The sequence below is a fragment of the Erithacus rubecula genome (assembly GCF_903797595.1).
Source record: "Erithacus rubecula genome assembly, chromosome: 1".
Classification (NCBI taxonomy): Eukaryota; Metazoa; Chordata; class Aves; order Passeriformes; family Muscicapidae; genus Erithacus; species Erithacus rubecula.
Genome location: NC_136658.1, coordinates 80,529,019 through 80,552,625, shown reverse-complemented (window position 1 = coordinate 80,552,625; position 23,607 = coordinate 80,529,019). Strand labels below are relative to the sequence as shown.

General features: G+C 36.7%; 1 protein-coding gene across 1 annotated transcript in view; it reads right to left on the bottom strand.

The window, feature by feature from the left end:
• OCA2 (OCA2 melanosomal transmembrane protein) overlaps positions 1–23,607 on the bottom strand; it is a 180,534-nt gene that overhangs the window by 117,425 nt on the left and 39,502 nt on the right. Inside the window, exons 4-10 of the mRNA XM_079311855.1 lie at positions 16,375–16,473; positions 15,593–15,781; positions 12,116–12,173; positions 11,195–11,267; positions 2,835–2,992; positions 2,270–2,352; positions 1,781–1,934 (exon numbers count right to left, since the gene is read on the bottom strand). Coding sequence (XP_079167981.1) covers positions 1,781–1,934; positions 2,270–2,352; positions 2,835–2,992; positions 11,195–11,267; positions 12,116–12,173; positions 15,593–15,781; positions 16,375–16,473 — 814 coding nt within the window. The remainder of the gene's footprint in view (positions 1–1,780; positions 1,935–2,269; positions 2,353–2,834; positions 2,993–11,194; positions 11,268–12,115; positions 12,174–15,592; positions 15,782–16,374; positions 16,474–23,607) is intronic.

Below are 23,607 nucleotides of genomic sequence, written 5' to 3'. Positions count from 1 at the left end.
GATTAGCAGCTAAAGGGACATAGAGTGCAATGTGTTGAGAAAGCAGGACTTCAGGCACTGAAGTTATAAATACTGAATATGATAAAAGCCACTGTTACATATTCTGACAATATTAACATCCATTGCTTGCAAGAAATCCATGAGGGGATCATAGAACTTAAAAGCAAAGAGTTTAGAATTTACTCTTGTAGCATTTACCATTCCTATAGATGCTATGGAGAATATGGCTAATATCATGATGCAATATGTGGTTTTCCACACTCTAAGTTTTTTTTTTAAACTTCACTTATGAGTATTTATTTCTATCTTTGCATTTTCAGAAGTAATTTTTCTGTCAACAATACAAATCTTTCCTTGATATTTTCACAGAAACAATAATGTAATGAGCTGTTTTAAGGCTTTTTCTTAAAAATAAGAGGAAAATTAATGCTTTCCCTGGCTCTGCCTTTCAGTTTCAAGCCTTTATTTCCTTTTCCACATTAATTTTTCCAAAGCAGATTTTCAGGATGCAAACACAAAACTGCCCTTTACATACATTTCAAACCTGATGTTTTGCAACTGCTAAAAGGTTGCATAGTTGGGGATTTAAGGGTGGGGACTTTTGTTTGTTTCAGTTTTTTTTAAAAAAAGTTGCACTTAAAATTATTAAAACCATTTTGGTGCTGTGCTGCATGCCTATACATATTTATAGAAAAATCTAGTCCAATCCCCCTCTGCATTTAATGTATCTCTTAGTTCATTTATAATGTACACATAGGCATTTATAGGTTTAGAAAGAAATAATCATTGCTGAACAACATAATCTAAATGTCTAGAGCATCTGCTGTGTTGTGTGCATCCATTATTGGCATTTGACTAAGTGAAGTTCTGCAGCTTTGCCATTTCAATAGAGTGAAAAGCTCAAAATATAAAATAGATGTGGAAGAAAAATGAGCATGCTGAACATACATGCTGTGGAGCACCTTGTAGACTTGATTTCATTCATTTCTTTGTTTCACACTAATGTAAATTACATGCAATTCTATTTAGAGAACTGACAGTGTGGATGCTCATATGAATTAAAAATAAATTTTAAAAAAATATTCATCCCAATCTGCAATTTATTTTAAGGTAACAGTAAGTGCTTTCAGTTCAAAGGATTCAGTTCTGTACTGTTTATGATATGTTTTCCATTCTTAGTGATGCAATGCATCTTTATTGGATTTAGTACCTCAAAGTTTGGAATGCTGTTTCAATATATGCTAAAAGTTCTCTGTCCCTTGACTTCATATTGATTCTGGCTCCATTTCCTCTCCAAATAACACAGTCAAAGAATGCCTAGAAGTCACTTATTAGAATATATGTTCATTTTAGCCTGTTAAAAGTACTCTAAGTTCATGATTTGAGGTATCTTGCAGAAGGCAAATAATGAAATTTTTCTTTTTCCTTATCTTAAAAAATACTTAACTTAAAAACAAATTTTCCACACCTTTCACAATTCTGACCTATTTTTAATCTCACAACAAAACTAAAGTTCTGTTGAAACGTTAAAAAAACTTATAGAGCCTAATAGAAAAATATACAAGATCACAGTAGCATTAAAAGGACTTGACAAAATCACTTACACGTGGAGAAATTATTCTGCATTGTATCTTATTCAAGTGATTTGCAACATTGATGGTGCATGACGAAGTTATATACACACTTTAAAATTATATCAAAGCCCAAGACTGAAAACTTTTCTTGTGCTCCACTTACAACTTAGGAAAAAAAATAAAATCAAAGTGCAAAACTGACTTACTTCCAATATGATCAGCACGTAGACACCTACTAAGATGATGGATGCAACAGTTACTTGTGCCTCTATATTTGCATGAAGGTACTGATGCTTCATGGAGAGAGGAACACTTCCAGATTCCTGCAGGAAAGCTTGAATATTTATGAATATGGTGCCTCTGGTGAAAGAAAAAGAAGTTTTGTTTATTCCTGGAATGAAATACCTTTTATTTGTGCATTAATTTTATATTGAGTACTTATCAATATACTTGCTATATCTTTACAAAAGCAAGCAACTCCTCAAACGTTTTCAAACAAATTCTATCCCTCTAAAAGGTAATGTTTAGAAATTAAGTCAAGTACAAACCTGTCTTGTAAATACTTTTAAAGAACAAGGACTCATCTTTCCCTGCCCTTCTGAAACATGCAGTGATAATTATTTTTAAAATGTTATCTTAGTCAAGCCTATGGCAACTACTCTTTCAATGCATGATTTTTCAGTCTCTCAGCCAACCTGTTTGGTATCTGAAAGGTTCTAGTAGTGATGATCTGCTGATTTCTTCTTGAACTTAAGGGTAGAGACCAGTTGTATACCACCTGCAAGAGAGTCATATTTAGCAATATTAGCCAGAGTCAGTTACAGTGGTATGTCTCTGATACAGGGTTTTATTCCTCTTTTTCTCACTTCTGTCCATTTTTGAGATTTTTTTGTGTATCAGGCATAAAATCAGCCTAAATTAATTCCCCCTGATTGGCTTTGTTACAAATACTTTGATTAAAGTAACACACCCTCATATCTTCACTCAAACAGTGAAGACACCTCCAGGATGTCCTCCAGAGGGAGGGTGCCAAAACACACTTTGCATGGAATATAGAGAACAAAATTTTAATGCAGGAAGCCCAGAGAAGCCTTATAAAGGCAAAAGAAAATGCAAATTTAATTACAGTAAGTTTTCTAATGCTGAAATAGAAACACTTTGCAGCAAGAAAAAGCATGGCCACTTAATCCACACAGTGATGATGGAAATAAGTGATAAACACATCTCAGAAAAAGTGAAAGAGAATTTAAAGACTGTTACCTGCTGCTGGCGCCTCCTCCTTGATCCTGTGTCTTCATTCTGGCTGATCTGTACTATGATGTATTCCTCTGTTTGCTCATTAACTACTTGTGCCCCAAATGGGCCTCCTATCTCTAACTTCAACAGAGCAGAATCACGAAAGTCAGTCAGATTCATAGCTGTTAATAATGTTGTTAAGGTGCAAATGACTAAATTTTCCATGTTCCAGTAAAAATGAATATAGACTGTACAAGTTCCAGGGAAAAAAAATTAGTCAATTTATACTGAAAAAGTAGACTCTTCAGCTAAAATGCCTCAGGATTTTTGCAAAGAACAAAACAGATGTCTACTTCCTCACCAAGTAGTAGTGTTTTGACTAGTTTCCTAATAAAAAAAAAAAAAAAAAAGAGTTACAAGTTGAGAACAGATGTATCTTCCCCTTGTGACTTTTCTGATTGCCAGTGCTTTCACCTGATCTATCAAAGCTTCAAATAGCATACAGAAATATACAGAGAGACAGAAAGTAAAGCTCTTTAAGTACTTGTACTAGATGAAAGGCTACACCATTAGCTCAGCAATTTAAACATCACAGAACCTGTACTGGTGAAAACAATGTAGAAGCTGCAGAGGATTTTGCCTGACAATTTGCTTTTTGGTCAAAGTTTTGCCTACAGTGTTACAAATATCTAAAAGATATTTTCAGCTTCCTCTCAACTGAAGTACTCACAGACTCTTACTACCCTCAGCTCCCTCATCTACTTCTTTTTTCTGGAGATATCTCCCATGAAGTGCAGTCAAACTACACTCCTAGTCTAACATGATTGAAAAATCAGCCAACCATGATCCACAAATCCATTGGAAGTCTGGTTCTATTAGTCCAAATCCATTTGGGGATTTTTAAACCCAGTGTTGTAACAGTCCACTTCTGACATGGTTGAAAAAAAGCATCCCTGTGTATTGGTGGGTGGGGAGGAGAGGGAGTGAGGAAAGCCCAAGTTTTAAACCCTTCATAGTTTGTTTGTTATTACAATAGAGCAATATTGTAATTGTTTTGCTCTTCTCTGTGAGAGATAGCTAAGGGATCATCAACAAAACAAAAAATCAAACCAAAATAACTCCTTAGTTTTACACACACATTCTATTGAAACCATGAAACAATCACTTGCTTGAATATCTTATGGTTTTAACATCTAATATTTCATTAAGCATACTATAAAGAGAGAGTAAAATGTACCAAATCATATACCCACCAAAACAATTTTACCCAATAAGATGTTTTGCAGCCCTCAAAACTCTGAGGTTTGAACAGGAAAAGAAAAAAACTCAGACTAGTTAGAAGACTCAGGGCAGTGCTGTGCTCTGTCCTGCTTCCCATGACCCCCAGGAAGATCATCCATGTTAAGTGCATGTGCAATGGGGAAAGATTTAGGAGATTATGAGGTCCTTCTGGATCTAGAAGAGAGTAATCTCCCACAGTAACCAAAAAAAAAAAAAAAAACAAAACAAAACAAAACAAAACCCCTAGACCTAGTACTAGGTGAGTAGCCAATGCAATTCAAAGCAATATAAATGTCACCTTGCTTAGCAAGGCAAGCCAAGCAAACATCACCAGTAACATCCATATGCTATTAATTAAGAAATTAAGCTCCCAATCATCTTAAAGGAATTACACAGGAAAGAATAAAAAAGATAAACTCACATGTAACAAATCAGGAGACAAGCCCAGTCATGGAACTTATACACACAGCTCTTAGCAAACATAAACGGAAATTAAAACAGTTCTCTTCTATTTCTGAAACTTTTAAGTATTATTTGGCATCACAGTTTTTTTGTGATATTATAGAAGTCTCAATAGGAATTGTATCTATACCTTTAACTAGAGACACTTCTAAAAGGTCTGCTGACCTGAGGTCAGTAACCCCAAGGTTTAGGACAGCTTTTGATAGTTGGCTTTTCACCAGGAGTGTAGCCACTTATGTCTTGAAAAGCTTCAGGTGCATATAATTATGGCAGCTTCCTTTTAAGCAATACTTTTAAAATAAATCCTGTAATTACCTAGATGACACATTCAGGAGCTATTAGTAAGGATGTCTAAAATTAAACCTTATTTTCAAGAAGAGTGGCTCCTTTCTTCTTTTCCTCTACAGATAAGGATACTTTTTCCATTCCATTCTGTGCACTTATAAAACCATTATAAAGAACCAAAGGAAAAAAAAATTAATTAAAAAACAAATGTTCTCTTTTGATTGCAAGTACCACAGAACATCATTCTGCATCAAGGCCCTAAAATCCCATCAGAGTTATCTTTCTCCAAACATTATTTAGGGACTCTGTCATAATTCCATTGTTAGACTGCAGCAGATCACAGCCTTTAGGAAAGGTGGAATCATAATAAACTGGAACAAAACTTCAGACATGATTACATATGATTTTTTTAAATTAAGCTGCTCTTCATAATATTTTTGTTCTACCTCACCTTGGTTTTATTTTCCCTTAAATTGCCAGAATATTACTTCCTCTAGATTTTAATCATTCAGATATGGACAACTTTTTGGAAAACTCTCTTTTTACTTCTAATATTCCCTTTTATTCTGCAATTTAATCATGCTTTTCCTATCCTGAACTTTTTAATTTTTTAATGTGTCTTGCTGCGTGCCCCTTTAAAGCAAAAAAATCTCCCTGATGAGATTTACAGCCAGAGGTGATATTTTTTATTTCGCTTTAGCTAAACTGCTTCATTTTGATATAATTCTATTCTTGAAATCACATTATTGCTGTGAATTAGCCCATCAAGGGATTTGGGTTTGTGTTTGCTGTGTGAAGCATTGCACTGTGGCTGGCTGTATTTACACCTGGCACCAGAGCAGGTCTGCTGCTCCCAGCTGAACCTAGAGCTGTGTTTCCTGGTTTTCTGAAGAGGTTTTGGGGACTATGTGAATGTCACCTCATGCTACTTTATTTTTATGTGGTTTATGTAGACAACATGATGGAATGGGATGCAGTGGCTAAACATTTAAACTGATATTCATTCACCACAGTTCATGCTCCTATACTTTGGACATCTGCATCTGATGATTGCTTCCATAAAAGTGCTTGTAAGATGGAATTCATTGCTTCATTTTGGACCACTACATGAAGATGAGAATAATTACTCATGAGGAACATTCAATCTCTTATTTAACTACAAAGAGAGCCTGGGGTGGCTAACTCAGGAGTGGCTGAGTCAGTCCCCAAAATACTGAGCCCTGCATCACGTAATTATTTCAATATGTACAGAGACAGCCAAAAAGCCCTGTTTGACAGAGATTCTGTTGCATTTGCTTGGAGATGGCTAACTTTATGTTTGCTTTAAAATCTATTTGTATATCCTGTTCTGTATATTGTAGAACACACCTTGAGATTGCTATGGCTGTGGAGTATTTTTCAGCAAGTTTCTGAGGTAGTCATACACCATTCGTCCTGATTTATGACCAGGTCACTTATGCTAGTTTCTCCAGGATATTACCATTTCTAAAAGGCCTTTTCCCTGAGTCTTAGCATCCATTTTTGCATGTTGTCCTTAACTGGTGTTATTCGTGCATTAGTATTTGTGGTTTTCATTTTTTTTATTTCCTATCGCTGTTTGTAGCTGATGAGGTTTTTTCTACATCATCCCTTCACAGTATAACAAGTTGAACCACAAACTTCTGTCCCTGTTGGTTTCCTCATCTGATGAATGCTCTATAAAGTTCTAATTTTCCCCCTATTTTGAGTGCCAGTAATCCAGTTCCAATATTGTCTACAGTGGATGCATCCTTTCCCTCTGCTCCATCAGTTTGAGAAGTTCTGTAACAAACTAATTTCTGCAGCATTTTATCAATTGTGCTTTGTGATTCTGCTTCTCAGCTGCCTCTGCATGTGGTTCTGGTCTTCATCCATCTATTTAACAGCTTGAACATTGCCTGCAGGCCTAAATGCTTGGTATGTTTCCAACAACATGGAAAACAGAAACGATTTTTAAATGCATTCTGCAAGGAAAAATTATGGAGGAGAATCTGCCAGTAGAGAACTAGAGTAACAAAATTTAAAAATATTCAAAGGGGAAAAAGAATTAAGGGGATTAGAGAGGTTTTGTAATTAATTATATTAATTTATGCTCCCTGGAGAAGAACCTTCAAGGAAGCTGAAAATCCTGCTAAAATGTGACTATATTATTTACCTTACAGTCCTTTTTTCTCTATATTTCTATATATACAGTTCTATATATATTCTATATATTCTTAATATATTTCTATATATATAGTTCAAGAAGTGGGAAATGATTTTTCCGTGACACTAATGGTCATGGTATGATTGCAAATTTTCTAGTGACCTTTCCTTGCTTCATGATTAACAATTGCATCAATAATGCAAATTCATGCAGAAATCATAAAAATTCATACAACTTTAGCAAGGAATTTGATAATAAGGGGTCTTAAGTCTCCTAGAGACTCCTCATCCATGTGGGGAATTGTCCTAAACTGTTCCACTGAATCCAAAGAAAAGAGAAATCTAGCCTATGATTTAAAATTCAACATATTTTTACTATTGAGATACATCTTGAACTTTCTGAATTTTAGACCTCAATCCTGGACCGGAAGTGGCAAAATCTCTTAGGGAGGGAATGGAGGTACATCCCTGAAGATGGCCCCTGTCTTGTCAATTTTTATATCTCTGGTTTTGTCTGATTTGGAGTAAGCAGATACCCATTCAGGTGTAACTTCAGGTCATGTATTTTTATCGAGTTTTATTTTGAATATAAGGAACAAGTGAGTAAGAAACTCTTCACAGAGGATGCTGTGAAAATATTTAATTTTCAAAACGTCATCCTTTGCTCCAAAAATTTTACTGGGGAGATATCAAACACTTAAATAATCAGACAATCAGATCAGGACTGAAAGACTTTAAAACATATTTACAAAATTGCAAGTTCCTTGGCCAGGCTCAGAAATAATTCACAGTCTGTTCCCCAGGTAATTTCTGACAATCAGTTCAAAAAAGGAAAATTAAATTGCTTTGCCCACACTGATCTAACCTTCCCTCACCTGTAACATGAACAGGCACAAGTACAAATGTTGAGAGGGAAGAAAAGGTTGCTACTGAAGCAGTTGTCAGGGACAGAGTAAAAATGGAAACTCATACTTCAGCAAGGTAGGTGTGAGATCCACTGCATAGAAATGAGCTGAAGATTAACCATTTTTTGTAAAAAGAAAATATTTCTACTATTGAGAAGTGTAGAAATAGCTATAACTCTATGAGATACAGTGAAAGAAAGAAGGCACTGTATCAGGCAGACAGACATTTCTTTAAATGACAGTGAAATAGTAAACAGTTTGATTGCACAATTCCTTAAAAACATGATGAATCCAAATTACTTTTTAATTTCATAAAGCCTAGTTCAAGTCAAAAAGTTAGTGTCTAGTTTTGCTACAGTTGTCCATTCCCCACTGATGGTCAAAAGCATAAAATTTGCTTAGATCAGAGCAGTAGTTATTAGAAAGAAAGGAATGAACACGAAGTTTATTTAGCACTTCAGAAAATTATTAAAGTCTGAAAATGTATGTAAGTTGCAGAAAAAATACTTCTCTTTCACTCTTTGATCACCCAGTTAATGGAGAGATCTCCTGAAAGTCTGAACAGCCAAAGAGTTAAGAAAATAAGAATGTTCATGTCTTAGAATAGGTATGTGTAATTAAACAAAGAAATGCTGGGATTTATTCAGACTCTCTATCTTTTCTTCTATCATCTTAATAATTAAACATGTTCTCTCCTTAACATACAGCCTTTGAACAAAAGATCTGAAAATGCTTCACACATTTTACATCAACAGTGATATTGAATCTTGCTTCCTGCAGTAAGGGTCCTCTAGTCAGGCTTCAGTATAAACCTACTTCTTTTTGGTATTATAGAGCTGACTGTTAGAATTTTAAAAATTAAATAATAAATATAAAAAAATCTCAAGTGTTTATGCTCAAACCAATATTTTGAAAAATTAGACTAAAATCTCTGAATTTATGTCTGGTGCCTGTAGAGAAATCAGTATTTTAACATCAACAACAGCAGAAACAAGAACAGAAAAAAAAACCAAACCAATCACACACAAAATTACAGACTCAGAAAGCTTCTATTAATTCACAGGAGGCAAGATGTTGTTTCCAGAATCTGCAGCCAGCACGTCTCAGTGTTACTTGCCAGGTTTGTACCCATGGGGATGGACAAAGCAATGGGAGATACACTAATAATAAAGAAGGTAATGGGAAGAAAAATAGCTAGAGTAAAACCAAACCAGAGATAAAGGTATAACAACGCAGAGATTTCCTCTGAAAATCTCCACACCAGCTAATGAAGGCCTCCCTCAGCACCAGAGAAGGAAAGTCCTGCCCCTGAACAAACCTGAGATCTTATGGGCATGGCAGAAAAAACAAAAATATCGAGGCGATACCAGGACGACAAAGGATATGAAGTCCAACATTAATTACTTGATTTGTTTTTAAAAATATTTCACACTTTGCTTTGACTTTTCTAGTATATGGAGATGCATTGTATATGTGAGCACACATTCATAACATATCAATGTGCTTGGGTATTTCTGGAAAGAAACAGAACTGAGATGAAGAAGTTAAATTTCTTTTAAAATAAATATATAATGGTTAGTACCTATTCAACGTTTCTAAACAGCTTTTAAGGCAGAAGCAAGAGGTAAAGTGTGCTCATTGGGCTAATTTGGCATGAGATGAGCTAAGATATTTATTTTCCACCCAAAGTCTCATATGATAACTTCCAAAGGCTTTGTGATGAGGACTACTGCAGCACGCCTGCAAATCTACCATTAAATTCTTGTAGTCATTCAGAGAGTAGCAGGTAGAGTCCAACACAAACTGCATCTTCAGCACTGTTGCCTGAATGGTTAACATTACCTAGGCCTAGCCAGGAAGTGGAATACTTTCCTCACTCTGTAACAAAGTGGAAGACAACTGCATGAACTTACTGCTGTGCAAATGGAGACTGACAGTGACAGTAAGAGGACATTCAGGATCGCTGGTGCCTTTTCCAAAACTGTTTTAGAAATGCAATCTTCTCCTTGACTCTTCTGCTTGAATTACTATATCACCTTGAAAAAGAGGCATACTTTGCTGGATTGCTTGCCTCTCACTTTTCCCCAGCTCAGTGACATCAGGCAGCAGATTGAACATCCAGTTTTCAAGACACATTACACAAAGTAAAAAGCTTTAGCTTCGGGTTTGTCAAGTAAGAAATGGAAATGCTATGTTCTGACTGCCTGACACCTATTTGTCTCAAAGTGTCCTGACATGATAGCTAAAACATGAAGTACAGGATGTTTGTCTAAAATCCCAGTCCCAGCTGCAGTTCCCTGAAGCAAAGGGAGTATTTGGTTGCCGAGTTAATGTATACAATGCAAAAGCTTCCAACCCAAGCCTGGAAAGAGAGGAAATCTTTAATTTATGCTATGACAGTTGACTAGAACTTGAATATTCACTTTCAATTCATCCTCATCTGGCAGATACGGCTGTGACAGCCATGGTACTGTGCAACACCACAACACCAGAGGAGCTTTCAACAAGTTTCAAAGAGGACCAAAAACACTAATGTGAACAGAATATTGATGGGAGTTTACAGTTGAAGTTGTCATTGGTCCTACTAAAAGTCCATTTCTTTCCCTCCAAAAAGCAATCTCAACTTTTAATTAGAAATTACCCTAAAGGACTAATACTTTTTCCTCATTTACCCTACTAATTAGTGCACTATATGGTGTCAATATTGGTGACAGCGAGAATGCTAATAATTAAATCTATTTAAAATGGACTCTCCCTGCCCAAAGCTATGGAATCGATTGGTTATACAGAAGAACAAAGCATCTCAAAAATGAAAACCTACTGCATCTTTTCAAAACAAGGCACTTTGCAGGAGCTTGTGAAATTTATCTATAGGTGCATCTTCTAGTGAAATAAGAGTCAAGCAGATTTCAGACCAGACTGATTAAACTAGAAATATAGTGGGAAGAAGAAATGCAATTTTGGCAAAAATTTTCGTTTGTTTACTAACCGAATGTTCATCTCTCAAAGATTTTTCACATTCAGATCTATATTCTCCTATGATAAATAATTTTCATTTGGGGTTGTTCTATTGCTTGTTCTTCTAAACAGCTGCTTGGGCTGAGACAGGTGTCATTCAGTACAACTTGGAGAGGGAGCACTTGAACCTGTGTCAAAGGACAAGTCTAAATGAAGCCAAGGTTCTGAGGACACCCAGTCCTCTCAGGGTATAAGACAGAAAATACACATCCTTTCAACTACTATATCAATAAACTCCAGATCAGCTTTATTTCAATGAAAGAAGGATACAGAAGCTTTCCAGAGATGATACAGCAAACATCTGCCAGGGCATACCTTGATCTGGATAAATGCCAAATAAAATCTAGGGCAAGGATAAAAAATAAACATTCATTAGTAACACAAAAACTGCAAAAGACCTGCTAAACTTACCTCAAATACTTTTAAAAGTTCAAATTGCACATTCAGTTGTGAGATTGTTTCAAGATTTTTAGGTATAATTCCATCACAGATGAAAAGCACCTCTGGGATACTTAACAAGGGTAAGTAATATTCCTTCTGTTAATTTGCAGCCAAAGTAACATATTTTATGCACTTTTTCAAAATTTCTCTTTGGACAAAGGTGTAATCTTCAGGACCTATCTGGAAAGCAACACCCACACCTGAGGAAATACAGTGTCATCTATTTTCTTCCCAGCACAGAAGCCCTGCCATCCAAAAAGGAGCTCCTCACAGCTGCTAAAAAGTAAACTTTAATACTTTGACAGTCTACACTGCCAGTCCAAGATTTTGCTGATTTTGAAGATTTTGTTAAGGCAGAGCAGCACTTTGTCCACCTGAAGGAGATGCCAACCTCCCCATCACCTTCTGCCTTTGACACTGTGAAGCGCTGCTACTGCAGCATCCTCCCCAGCACAGCTTTCCCTATGAGCATTCCTCAGGTGTCAGGATCAAAAGATCCATCCTAAATTCAACAAGCATCCTTAATGGACCTACAAATTTGGGTTTAAGCTGCTTCTTCCTCCAACTGGTTTGCTTACCCAATTACATTTTCCTGTGAGGTGCACCAAATAGAAGTCTGATTAGACATGAAGCCTGGCACATTTTTTGCCTCTAGACACTTTCTATGTGCTAATAGAAAATATCACAGCTAGTTTTAAATTAATTCTAAAGAAATGGGGGCCAGAAGAAGGCTACAAATTCAATACTTACAGAGCAGACAACTACAAAGATAAAGAGGCCTGTAACTTTCAGGAATTTTAGACAGCATCTGAAACACAAAGAAACACGTATTTACTATCTGGTTAGTTTAAAACAGCCTTTTCTGTTCTCTTAACAACTCTGCCATTTCAGAAATGTCGTGGTAAGCACATGTGGATGATAGTACATCCCATCAGAGTACAGACACCACAAAGCAAGGTCAGCAGGGGCTTGGGAAGCCTTGGTGACTATCAGGACTCCTGTACCATCTCTGCTGCCAGATGAATCTCAATGCACAGGGAAGGGGACTTGCCCCTTGGAAAATCTAAGGGAAGGCTGCAGAATGAGCTGGTGCTGGATCCTGGAACCACCTGTCCACTGCTGCTGCTGGCCTCTGACAGACCCAGATCCCCCTCAGCTCATTCTTTTCTCTCCCTAGGAGGTAAAGGAATATTGCCATTACAGGGAGGTGGCATGGCTGTGCTGAAAGCACATCATGAGTGGCATCATGAGTGACTTCCTCAAAACTGGATTTATAATGCACACCCTGAAAAGTATTAGAAACAGCAGTTTGAAGACAAGAACAAGCTTTGAGAGTCTCCTGAGCTTACCAGTACCTTTTAAAACCAAATATACCTAATGAGCTAAATCGACTAACAAAACAAAATATTCTTTTTCCACTACATGTCTGTGCTCCCTGAAGGAATGCTCTGTTCTGGAAATGAGATGCCATAAAATATTCTGAATTCTCCAAGCTTACTACTGAGTGGATTAGGCAAGAAAAAACTCTAAATTAAAATGTGGATGTTGAAATGCATGGACTTGAGCAAGAAATCTTAAGATTTAGCATTATAAATTACCATATTTTTAATCTTACTTAAAACACAACTCAACTAAAAATTTTCTGACTGGCCATCGATGTTGTACTGATGTCTTAATTTACAAAAGCCTTTCTGTTGATTTGACCTTGTTACATATTTTTATTTTGAAAACATCAATATTCTTATTTTGTTTTTTTCAAAAATAAATATTCAAACCTTGTTTTTCTGACAGAATGACAAATGCAAGGCTTGATGACAAGCAAAAAGAAAAACATTTCAAGTTACAAGGATAATTAGTTGAAAAAGGAAGGGTGCAATAAAAAGCTGCATTGACAGATGCTACAGGACAAAATACTAAAGCAGAATAGTCTAAAGAATGTTAGAAATCATTTTTAATCACAGTGAAAATTAGTTCCTAAATCAAATCATTGACAAAAAGAAACGTAAATGACTGGAAACCAATTTTTCAAAAACATTGTTTTCCAAAGTTTCCCCCCTCTTTACAATTTTCCAAAAAGCAGCTAATAAAAAACAGCAACTAATAAAAATGTGTTGTCACAAACTGGTACAAAGGGGCTAAAGTCCTCTGTTAAATACAAATGGGAAAAACTTTACCCAAACTTTGCACAGCATGAAAATCTAGAGAAGGCAGAGGAAGAGAAGGGAGCCAGCTAGGTGGCTTCTAGAAATTTCAAGTAGTCCTGCTCTACTGAAAAGCAAGATGGCAGAGAGAGGAAGAAAGTAATACAGACATGAAAGGAAAGGAATGATGACACAAGCCATTATCAGCACTTCATCACAGATAACTTCTTCTGTATTATGTGATTTATGGAAAATATTTAGCTTAGTCATAAATCCTCTATCCTGCTTGTCAAGTCTGCCCATTACTACATTACAGTTTCATTCTGGAATTTTGAGAATTTATTATGTTATGAATTAATAAATTGTAATCCAGACTGGTTCAATTCTTATGTAGTTTATATTTTTTGTTTTCACTTTGGACTTATAAATTTATAATTTATAGTAATACTTAAAGTAATTATTAAAAATCCCTTGATTTTAAGACACAAGTGAAATACAGTGTTAATTAAGCCCTTATAAATTAATAACCACTTGTTTGTAAATAACAAACTCATCCAAAGGAGCTGGCAAAATGTAATAAAAACAAGGTTTTGGAAATGGCTTTAATAAATATATAATTTAGAAGGGTCTTTTCCTCCCATCTGTTTGTTTTCATGGCATTTTTTATTAGGGAAGCAGCATTTTTAACAGCTTACATTTGAGACATGATCAGCTTTTGACTCACCCGTAGTTTGCAATCTGTCTCTTCCTGCAGTGCTAATCTGGCACAGCAATGCAAGTACATGCCCTGTGCCAAATCCTATGCTGATATATGCCTGCAGTACAAGCCTGTCTGACTTCAGCTGGAAATGCATGCAGTATAAATCTATGAAGAATTTCACCCCTCTTCTAAGCCAAATGATTTTTGATCTGATCTGCCTATGCTGTTGGGCAGTTTAGCTTCATTTGCTATCTCAGCAGTGTTATGCTGATTTACAGCAGCCAAGGAGTCAATCCCATATGTACAGCTTGCACTACAGCAGTGAAAATATTTCAAGGGAAGTTCTGCCAGAAAAAAATGCTCCTCCCAGATTATAAACTTATGCTGTACTGGGAAAAATGGATTTCACACTCCTAATAAATACCTTTGTTCCATCAAGTACCAGGGAAATCTACCACAAATGTGAAAAAAAAGCACCTGTCAAACTTCTTCACATGTGCTCACATTGTACTAATTGCAGTCATTGGAATTCTCCTGCTTCATTTGTTCAGCAGCAGAGGGGGAGAGCACGATACCATATGCACAATGAGAAGAAAACAATTGTGAAGTGATGAGCTCAGACAACATACAGGTTGGGAAAAGATGCAGTGACATTCTGCTGGAAAGGCGTGGCAGATCAACAAGGAGATGTGGACCTGCACTGCTGGGCTCCATGAAAACCCTGCAGAGCTATCTACAGACACCAAAACAAACTAGAAAAAGCATTGGACCTCTGGAAAGACAGAGGGAATTAATAGCTAAAATTAAAGGTTTTGCTAGTTAAATCCCCAGCAAAAATATCTTGAGAAAATTTGAAGTTAACCTCTTATCATACTGCTATCTTTTAACATATTAACATATTCAATTTCCTCCATGCCTAAACAATGTAAAAGACTACTTTGGGGTAAAGAGTGAAATATATTAATATTGTCCAAGATGGAAAAAGGCTCAATTTTTTTGCTTGGTGCATATGTGAAAAGCTAATGTGTAATGACTACAGAAGAACTTTTACACACATATTTTAAATAAAGTGAAGCAACAAAACACTTAAAAAAGAAGTGCTGTGAAATCAACCATAGGGCCTTTAAAAAATGGTTTCAAATAAATGTTAAAAGCAATATAGAAAATTTTTGATTACTAATTTAGAATAGTTGCTATGATTGATTCTTGTCAGAACAAGGGGCTATTGATCATTATGAAGAGTCTGAAATCAATTTCAAACTATCAATGGCAAGATACAGTCTAAATATGGAGTCCTATTTTATTAATTTACATAAATAATTTTCTAGACATCTATACATAAAACAATACATGGAGAAATTTAAAAAAAAATGTTTGAATTCATACCTCATCTTTGATAAATTGAATTTGACCTGAAGGCTGTCCAAGATTTCATATTTCTCAGAAGAAGCAGATCTGGGAAAACATGCCATTTCACTTTCCAGTTGAAATCTTTGCTCAAATTCTGCAGAGCTGTTGTCCCATGAATCATCATCTGTGGTAAAATCTGGATTATGAAGAGCCATACACTGCAACCTGTCACATTTTCAGCAAACATAAAACAAAACATTGTTTTATTTCAACAGGTAGTAGCTACAACTCACCTTGCAGAACCTTACGTACACTCTGAGAGGTTTTTATGGAAAATTTCATAGCAAGAGACTCATTCAGTACTGACCAAGCTCCCCTTGGTGACCCAGCTGGGTAGACTGGGGAGCAAGAGCAGAGTGCCATGACATTTAGGTGCACCTGAGAGCACCAGTTCTCTGATAGGCCAGGCAGATGTACTTCAGCATTTGGTGTGCAAGCTCCATCATCAGGACCTTCCCTATAGATCTACTGTGTCTTTCAGTGCACTTTATGTAACAGCACATAGAGGAAATAAAAGCACAGAACCTGCAGCTGTCTTAGGGCTCTCTAATCACCCTGACCTCACACCTTTAATCCTCCCCTTCCCTTTTTTCAGCCCCTTCCCTGCTACCAAGGTCCTCCAGAGTAATTCTCTGCTTACAGAGAAATCACTTTATTTCCCAGCAGGTTTAGCGTTAGGATATAAGAAAGAACCACATGCAATTACATAGAAGAGAACTTAGGAAAAGAATATTTAGAGAAAAATAAAAGTAACTCACCCATTTTCCTCTGAGGAAACCTTCAGTAGTGGTGTCTTCTCTGTAAAAACAGTGTTTTTTGATCTTGAGCTGAATAATTTTGAAAAATTGAAGTGATATCTTTGGGGGGAGAAAAAAAACAGAATAGTAAGTCAGCAGTAAAATTATTTACTACAGATCTACAGAATATTTTGCTACAAGTCCATCTAATTAGTTAAATATTCTTTGAGAATGGTGTTGATCTAAATTAGGGTATTCATTCATTAAGTTTTAACTAGTCATGGTAGTTACTTCATTACAGGGGAATCATAAGTTTACACTAGCATACTTCATAAAATACAAGATAATAGAAGAATTTATTTCCCATAAATATTATTTGAGGCATGGATCACCATCTACAAATCCACTAATCTCTACAGTAACCTCAGTGTTCTTAGTATTAGGGAAGAAAATCCGAATACAAGCACTTCATTTCTCCAGCACAATCCTTTCCAAATGGTTTCTGTCAAGTCTTGGTCCTGGTGTTGCATATAATTACAGAGAGTGTAAGCCACTTCTTGCCATATTTCAGCTTAGTATTGTGAAGGAGCTTTTTGCTAGAGTATAAATCCCCAAAACTTAAGAAGCAGCTGAAGACAATCAATCATAATCACAGAGGTCTGACTTTGGGGCAGGCTTCTGGGAGAGACCAAATAATTGAGCTATTTAAGAACATCTTCCCATGACCAGGCTCTTTCAGAGTCATTTCCTATCAAAATCAACATTATTTGGCACACTCAGATTTATTCTATTCAAAACTGTAGCCTCCCACCACCAAAAAGTCTCGAAGAAATATGCTAGACATACAGTCAAAATGCAGATCTCAATATACCCAGAGGTAATCTACTTAGAGGAAACCCAAATTTTTTTCCACTCTTGCTGGACTGTGAGATGAAAGAAATTATACAATCATAGACTTCTAAATAAATACACAACAGTCACTGCTTATTCAATCTTCTAAATACAAGGACATGCCAAAAAGAAGGATTTGAGTATTTTACTTTATAACACGATGGAAGACAGTGAAGTTTCTTGCAATTTGTAGAGCTGAACTTTGTCTTTATAAAGTTAAAACCTCCAAGTACTGCTTTGGCTTGTTTGTTCAGTAGTGTTTTCAGTCAGAGGTGTGCTGAGTGCAGAGCAGTTGGATGTGGTTATTTCAGCCTTGAGTGGCCGCAAAGCTCATTCAAACTCTGCTGTAAGCCACATATTTTTAGTCTCTGAAGAAAGTGAATGAGTTAGAGAGATTCAATTACCTAGTACCTCAGGTGAAATGTTGGGCAGATTACAAGTGAGGGGCTACATTGCACTGACACCCCATCTGTGAAGAGATGATCCTGTACTCTGTGGCTGTCGAAGTGCTTCCGTTTTTAAACAGGAGAATGTCGTTCACACAAAAGAAAGTCTAAGTGGAGAAACGTATTTTGAAGCAAGTGCTCCTCTAATCTCATCATGGCTTTCAATGTAAAAGGCCACCTAGAGCTTTTACAAAATGGAGCCCACAGGGATAGCAAGAATACTATCAGGACTCTAAATGCGTGCTCACCAAGCATTGTTGAGACTCCTGGCTAATCCCAGCATCCCACTATACTCAAAGTCTGCCAAATGGGGGCCATTTTTATAACAATTCTTATGGTGGATGTGTGTGTTCAGAAATTTGACTCGTGAAAAGACAATTTAGTTGTTTCTACTTTTAAACACAACAATGTCACTTTTTCCACAGGAAAACAAAAGTCTTCTAATTATATATAATATATGCTGTTCTGATCTTACCTCACCTCGTGCACACTATTAACCTTTCTGCACTTCCTTTGGTTCATTTCCTCCTAGAATGTGTAAATTCTAACACTAGTAACCAGACACTTTCTACAAAAACTTCCATTTTCTTCTAATTGTTAGAGGTTGACACCAACATTATTTTATGTTACACAGGTATATGTATATTCACTGACAATCCACACCTCAGCAGCTCTTAACCACTACTGTGAATAACCAGTCTGCAAAAAGTGCTGAAGGGCAAAGCAACCACAGGAATGGCAACAAGAAAGGGAGTATAAAGGTCAGGTGGAAGATGGCTTAAGTGACAGAACCTGGGCTGAAGGATCCTGAATGCTAATTAAAAACATCACCTTCCTTTTAATATCACCTTCACTTTCTTCTTACACTTTGTTATCCCCACTTGCTGGTTTAGGTCCTGTCACTTTTAAATGGAACTGCAGAGCCGAGCAGATGGCCAAGAATGACTAAGACAGTAAAAATGGAAAAGGTCTTCAGATAAAGTAAAAACAATTAGTACATGACAACAACAATTTGCAAAGAATAAAAACACATGGACAAGAATAAACAGCAGGAAACAGCCAGGCTTGACAAAACAAAAATAATTAGAGAAAAAGCAGAAGAGCTTCAACTCCCCCATGATGTGATTACTCTAATTAGAGAATGAGAGTAATATAAACAATAAAGCTAATTAGGGCATAAAGGAATCTTGAAGGCTGAAAGCTCTAGAAAGAAAAGTTGTAAAAACATCATTAAAAAATAGCATGGTTTATAAAAATGAAAGTCAGCCTTGTATGGAGAGCCCAGTGCAAACTCCTCTGCGCCCCTCATACTTCTGAAAAGATGCTGGAGGTGCAATTTGATCATCTACTTAATCCAAAGATAAAAGATCATCTGCAACCAAAACCTACAAAGGCCAAAAGATCCCCTGCTGACAGAGGAAGAAGTCTGCAGTGCTCAAAAACCATCTTAGCATCATTCTTTGTGCTCCTCAACCCTGCAAGTAGCTGGTAATGGGGACACTGTTTAAATAGGAAACAAATCAAAATGTAAAACACTTCAAAACCTGGGGTTTCTTTGAGTGTTTCTTCCTGATCAAATAGTTAGAAACTTTGGTTATACCCACATGAAAGAATGGAGTGCAGTCCACCTCTATTGAGCAATTCAGCAACATTACCAAGGGGCTAATTACCAGGTCAGCTCATTAAGCCATAGTGGGTAGGCCTGTTCACAGGATGAGAAGACCACTCTAGATTTGTACTATGTGCAGAGAAGGATCTGGTAAGCTGGACACCACTTGTGTTCACAGCTCTTTTCTCACAGTTTGGACTCAAAAATCATTAGCATTTTATACATCAAATATGAGAATCATACAATAGTTTGAGTTGGTCAAACTGGCCCTCTGGATAGGTATGGTGAGAGCAGGAGATGAAGGGAAGAAACTCCAGTTGCTCCCACTGATGGGTTGATGACTCCTCAGACATTAGTCCGAGCTGGTGGCAGAGCTGTTTTGACCTACAGCACAGCACTGCTTCCCACTACCTCAGGTGATGTCTTCCTGCCATCAGGCACTACACCTGCACTCTGAGCATATTTTCAGGCATTTCCTTATGGTTTTTACACCTGCAATTTTAAACTAAAGGAAAAGGAATCTTTGCGGTGGGCCCTAGTATTCAGCCATAAGCAATGTTTCAATCCCAAATGCACTACAGCAAAGAACACCAAAATAAACATCCTACAAGAGCCTGAGAAAGCAAGACTCATACTCTAGTTAGGCTGCAAACATTTAAAATAATCACTAGATCTGACTGGAACCTATTATTTAACCTTGTATTGAAAAGATTAATCATGGTAGAATGTATTGCTTTCATTCCTTATAAAAAAAATGGTTGCATTTTAAATATCAACTAATATAATGCTTCATCTCCCATATGTTATGCTGTGCATACAACTATCAGTTGGGGAGCTCTTTCTATGAAAACAGAAAGCAGTAATTCTCACTTCCAGGAAAGATTTGGTCGGAATTGAAGAAGAGAATATGGAAGCATATCTATTATGTAAGAGCATTAACAGTTTTTACCATAACTTATTAAAAATTCACTATATAAAAGATTTTAAGCGGAATCTCTTCAGGGGGAAAAAAGAGTTAGCATGCTTCCCTGAATTAGTAATCTAATTCTAAATTAATAACTAAAATTGCTACAAGCATGGGGTTGCCTCTTAAACAAAAGCTTAAGAATATTACTGAGCCAAGAGTTTATAAGAAATTCAACAACTAAGCAAAGTTTCCTAGAAGAGAAAAAGTACAGAGTAAAAATATGAAAGATAATTAATCATGAAGAAGACTAGTTACAACAACAACAGCACAGATCTAATTTATCATTACTACATTCTTTTAGAATGAAGTCTAATTTCAGAAGCTTTATCTTTTCTAAGTAGAAAACATTTATACAAATCATATGAACTGATTACTCTTATTATAATTGTAAACAAGCATAATGCAGAAATAAATTGAACAACAGAGGTAAAAAAAAAATTAAAAGAAAGGAAAAAAGGGGGAAAAACACACAAAAAGAAAGAAAGCCTCAGAGCAGCTTTTTACTGCATTTAAAGCACATTCCTCCACTTGGTATATGTGTTTCTGATAAAGTCTACTCTTTGGGGAACAGTTACATGATACAAACTGTGCTGACCAACATCAGAGCATTCAGCTCTTAAACCTTTATCTACACTAAGCAGCTGTAGGCATACATCTGACAACTTTATCATACACATGTGCCTACACAGAGACACAACCCTCCATGATGATTTCTCCTCAGCAGTAGCACACCATGGGGAAATTCTTGTGACTACCCATCACAAATCAAAAGGATGGCCAGCTGATGCTCAAAGTCAAGAGAAGGATCAAAGACTTTAGAGCTCACTTCTCTAAACACTGTCCAGGTATTTCCTGATGTCTGCTTTGTGTAGCTTCACCAAATAACCTCCAGACTCTTTAAACCCATGCACCATTAAGATGTAAGAAAAAATGAGCAATTAAAGCATTATTTAATACAGACTCATTTTCTATCTGGCTTTCTAATTTTCTATTATCTACAGGATCCTGCAGAGGGATCCTCAGAGAGGGATCCTGAAGGGCTGGCACTACCTGATAGCACAACACTGAGGCACAGCAAACTGGCAGGTCTCATTCTGAAAGATATTGAGGTGCTGGAGTGTGTCCAAACAGTAAATAAGTGGTGAAGGGTCTGGAGCACAAGTCTTATGAAGACAAGCTGAGAGAACTGGGCTTGTTTAGACTGGAGAAAAGGAGAAGGAAAGGTCAGGGAACACCTTGTCTCTACCTGCCTGAAGAGAGGTTGTTGTGAAGCAGGCATCTGTCTCTTCTGCCAGAAAACAAGGACATGAGGGAGTGGCCTCAAGTTGTTTCAGGAACAGTTCAGATTGGCTGTTTGGAAATATTTTTTTTCACAGAAAGGTCTGTCAAGCATTGGAACTGACTGCTCAGAGAATTGCTAAGTTACCAGCAGGTAACTTGGCTACTTAAAAGACGTGTAGATGTGGCCAGGGTTTTGTGGTATACTTGGTAGTGCTGGGAAAAAAAGTTGGATTTGATAATCTTAGAAATCTTTTTCACCCTAAATGGTTCTATTATTCCAAACTGAGAAACATATGCCATACCAAGACCCCAGGCAATTAAAGAACATGCTTAAGAAATGTGTAGAGAAATGTGTGCTGAGCTTATCCTGGATGGAAATGGTTCCTTAGATAGGGCATGCACAATGTACTTGCTTCATTCATTTCTGCTGGTTTTGAAAAGTGAACATATTTTGCAAGGGCAATTTGAAGTTCAAAAATAGCCTGAAAAATAGAGTGCTTCCTGTGACTCCTATTTTAAAATCAAATCAGGCTTTGTAGGGTTATTGTGTTTTTCTGAAAAAAAAAATATATATATAGTATCTCCACAATTTGGTAATTCATTTACCTCAAGAGTCTTTTCCTGCCTCTGTCAGAGGAGGTCTCCATCAAGAAGACATTGTGGGGTGATAAACAGACCAGAACCCCACTCTAGTGGGTGAAGAAAAATTAAAGGACTTAACCCTTAAGGTGCCATGAAGCATTTCTGACTCTGCCTCAGAGGGACTGTCCTCCACATATTTTTTGCTCCCATGTCAGGGTATCATGAAGTCCATCGATCTTATGGGAGGGAACCTGGAGCAGAGAGTGGCCATGGGTCTGTCAGAGCCATGATATTCCCAACCAGAGCCTGTCCCACAGCACCCAACAAGGAGCAGGGATGGGGACACGTCAGTCCTGATTTTATGAGCATCCAGCAGGACCACAGCGATACAGCAGGTACAAAAATCTGCCATTTGAAGGAGTGAGAAGTTGCACTGGAAAGCATAACTGCTCTTTCCTCCTCTAAATTTTCTGCTTCAGCAAAGAAAATTGGAAAGCTGCAGACAGTGTGAAGGAGAAAATATATTTCAGGAGCAGATGCTGCCAAAAGAGTTTAGCTGCAAGAAACTGCCAGCAAGCTGCACATTTCAAAGAGGCATCAGGAGCCAGTATGAGTAGTGGTCCAAATTCCAAACCCTCAGTTTCCCTTTGGATTACACTGATAACCTGTTAAGAGGTATTATCTGCAAATGCTGAAGGAATACTGAAAAATGAGTCTGCAATAGGGAAGCAATTTATCAAGAGCACTTAGAGCATGACTACGCTTGTGACACTTTAGTATATTCTGCAGGTTTGGCTTTTAAATGCCAGCATTTTTCCTTGACATTCACAGTGACCTTTTAGCTTAACCAGCTCTGCTACTAACTGAACTTATGACAAATAAAGGGGATCATATCTTTTTTTGCAATCCATGAGGGAATCTGAAAAATCTCAAACATTGAGAAACTGGTCACAATTTAATTCTTTAACTTTATATCTGACCAGACTCTCTTAAAGATGCAATATGGGGCACTTGGATGATGGAAATAGGTCTGAGACACAACTAGATGAGGTAACAATGTCTAGAGAAGGTTGATACTCATCAAGCATTGAAGTGATATAGTATTGTAGTCTCAAAGGTTTGGGGGAACATATGCTAAAGCACAAAGACTAACTTGGAGAGCGACTAAATTCAACAATTATGCAAGAAAAGGAAGCACTATTAAAACAAGATTACTGATCACTTCCCAGATGAAGGAACACCTTCATACACAACAGTGAGGCAAGATTATTTTGATAAAAAAAATTTCCTTAATTCAAGTGTTGTACTGACAAGCCATGACATGCATAATTCTTCTGGCCTTTCGTATATCCTTATACTACTCATTCCAGTTTTGGAGACTGAGAAGTGCAATTAGTCAGCTATACATAAAAATCAAGTAATGAAAAATATATTTTTTTTTCCTTTCTTAAGCATTTATTTGAAAATTGATTTCCCAT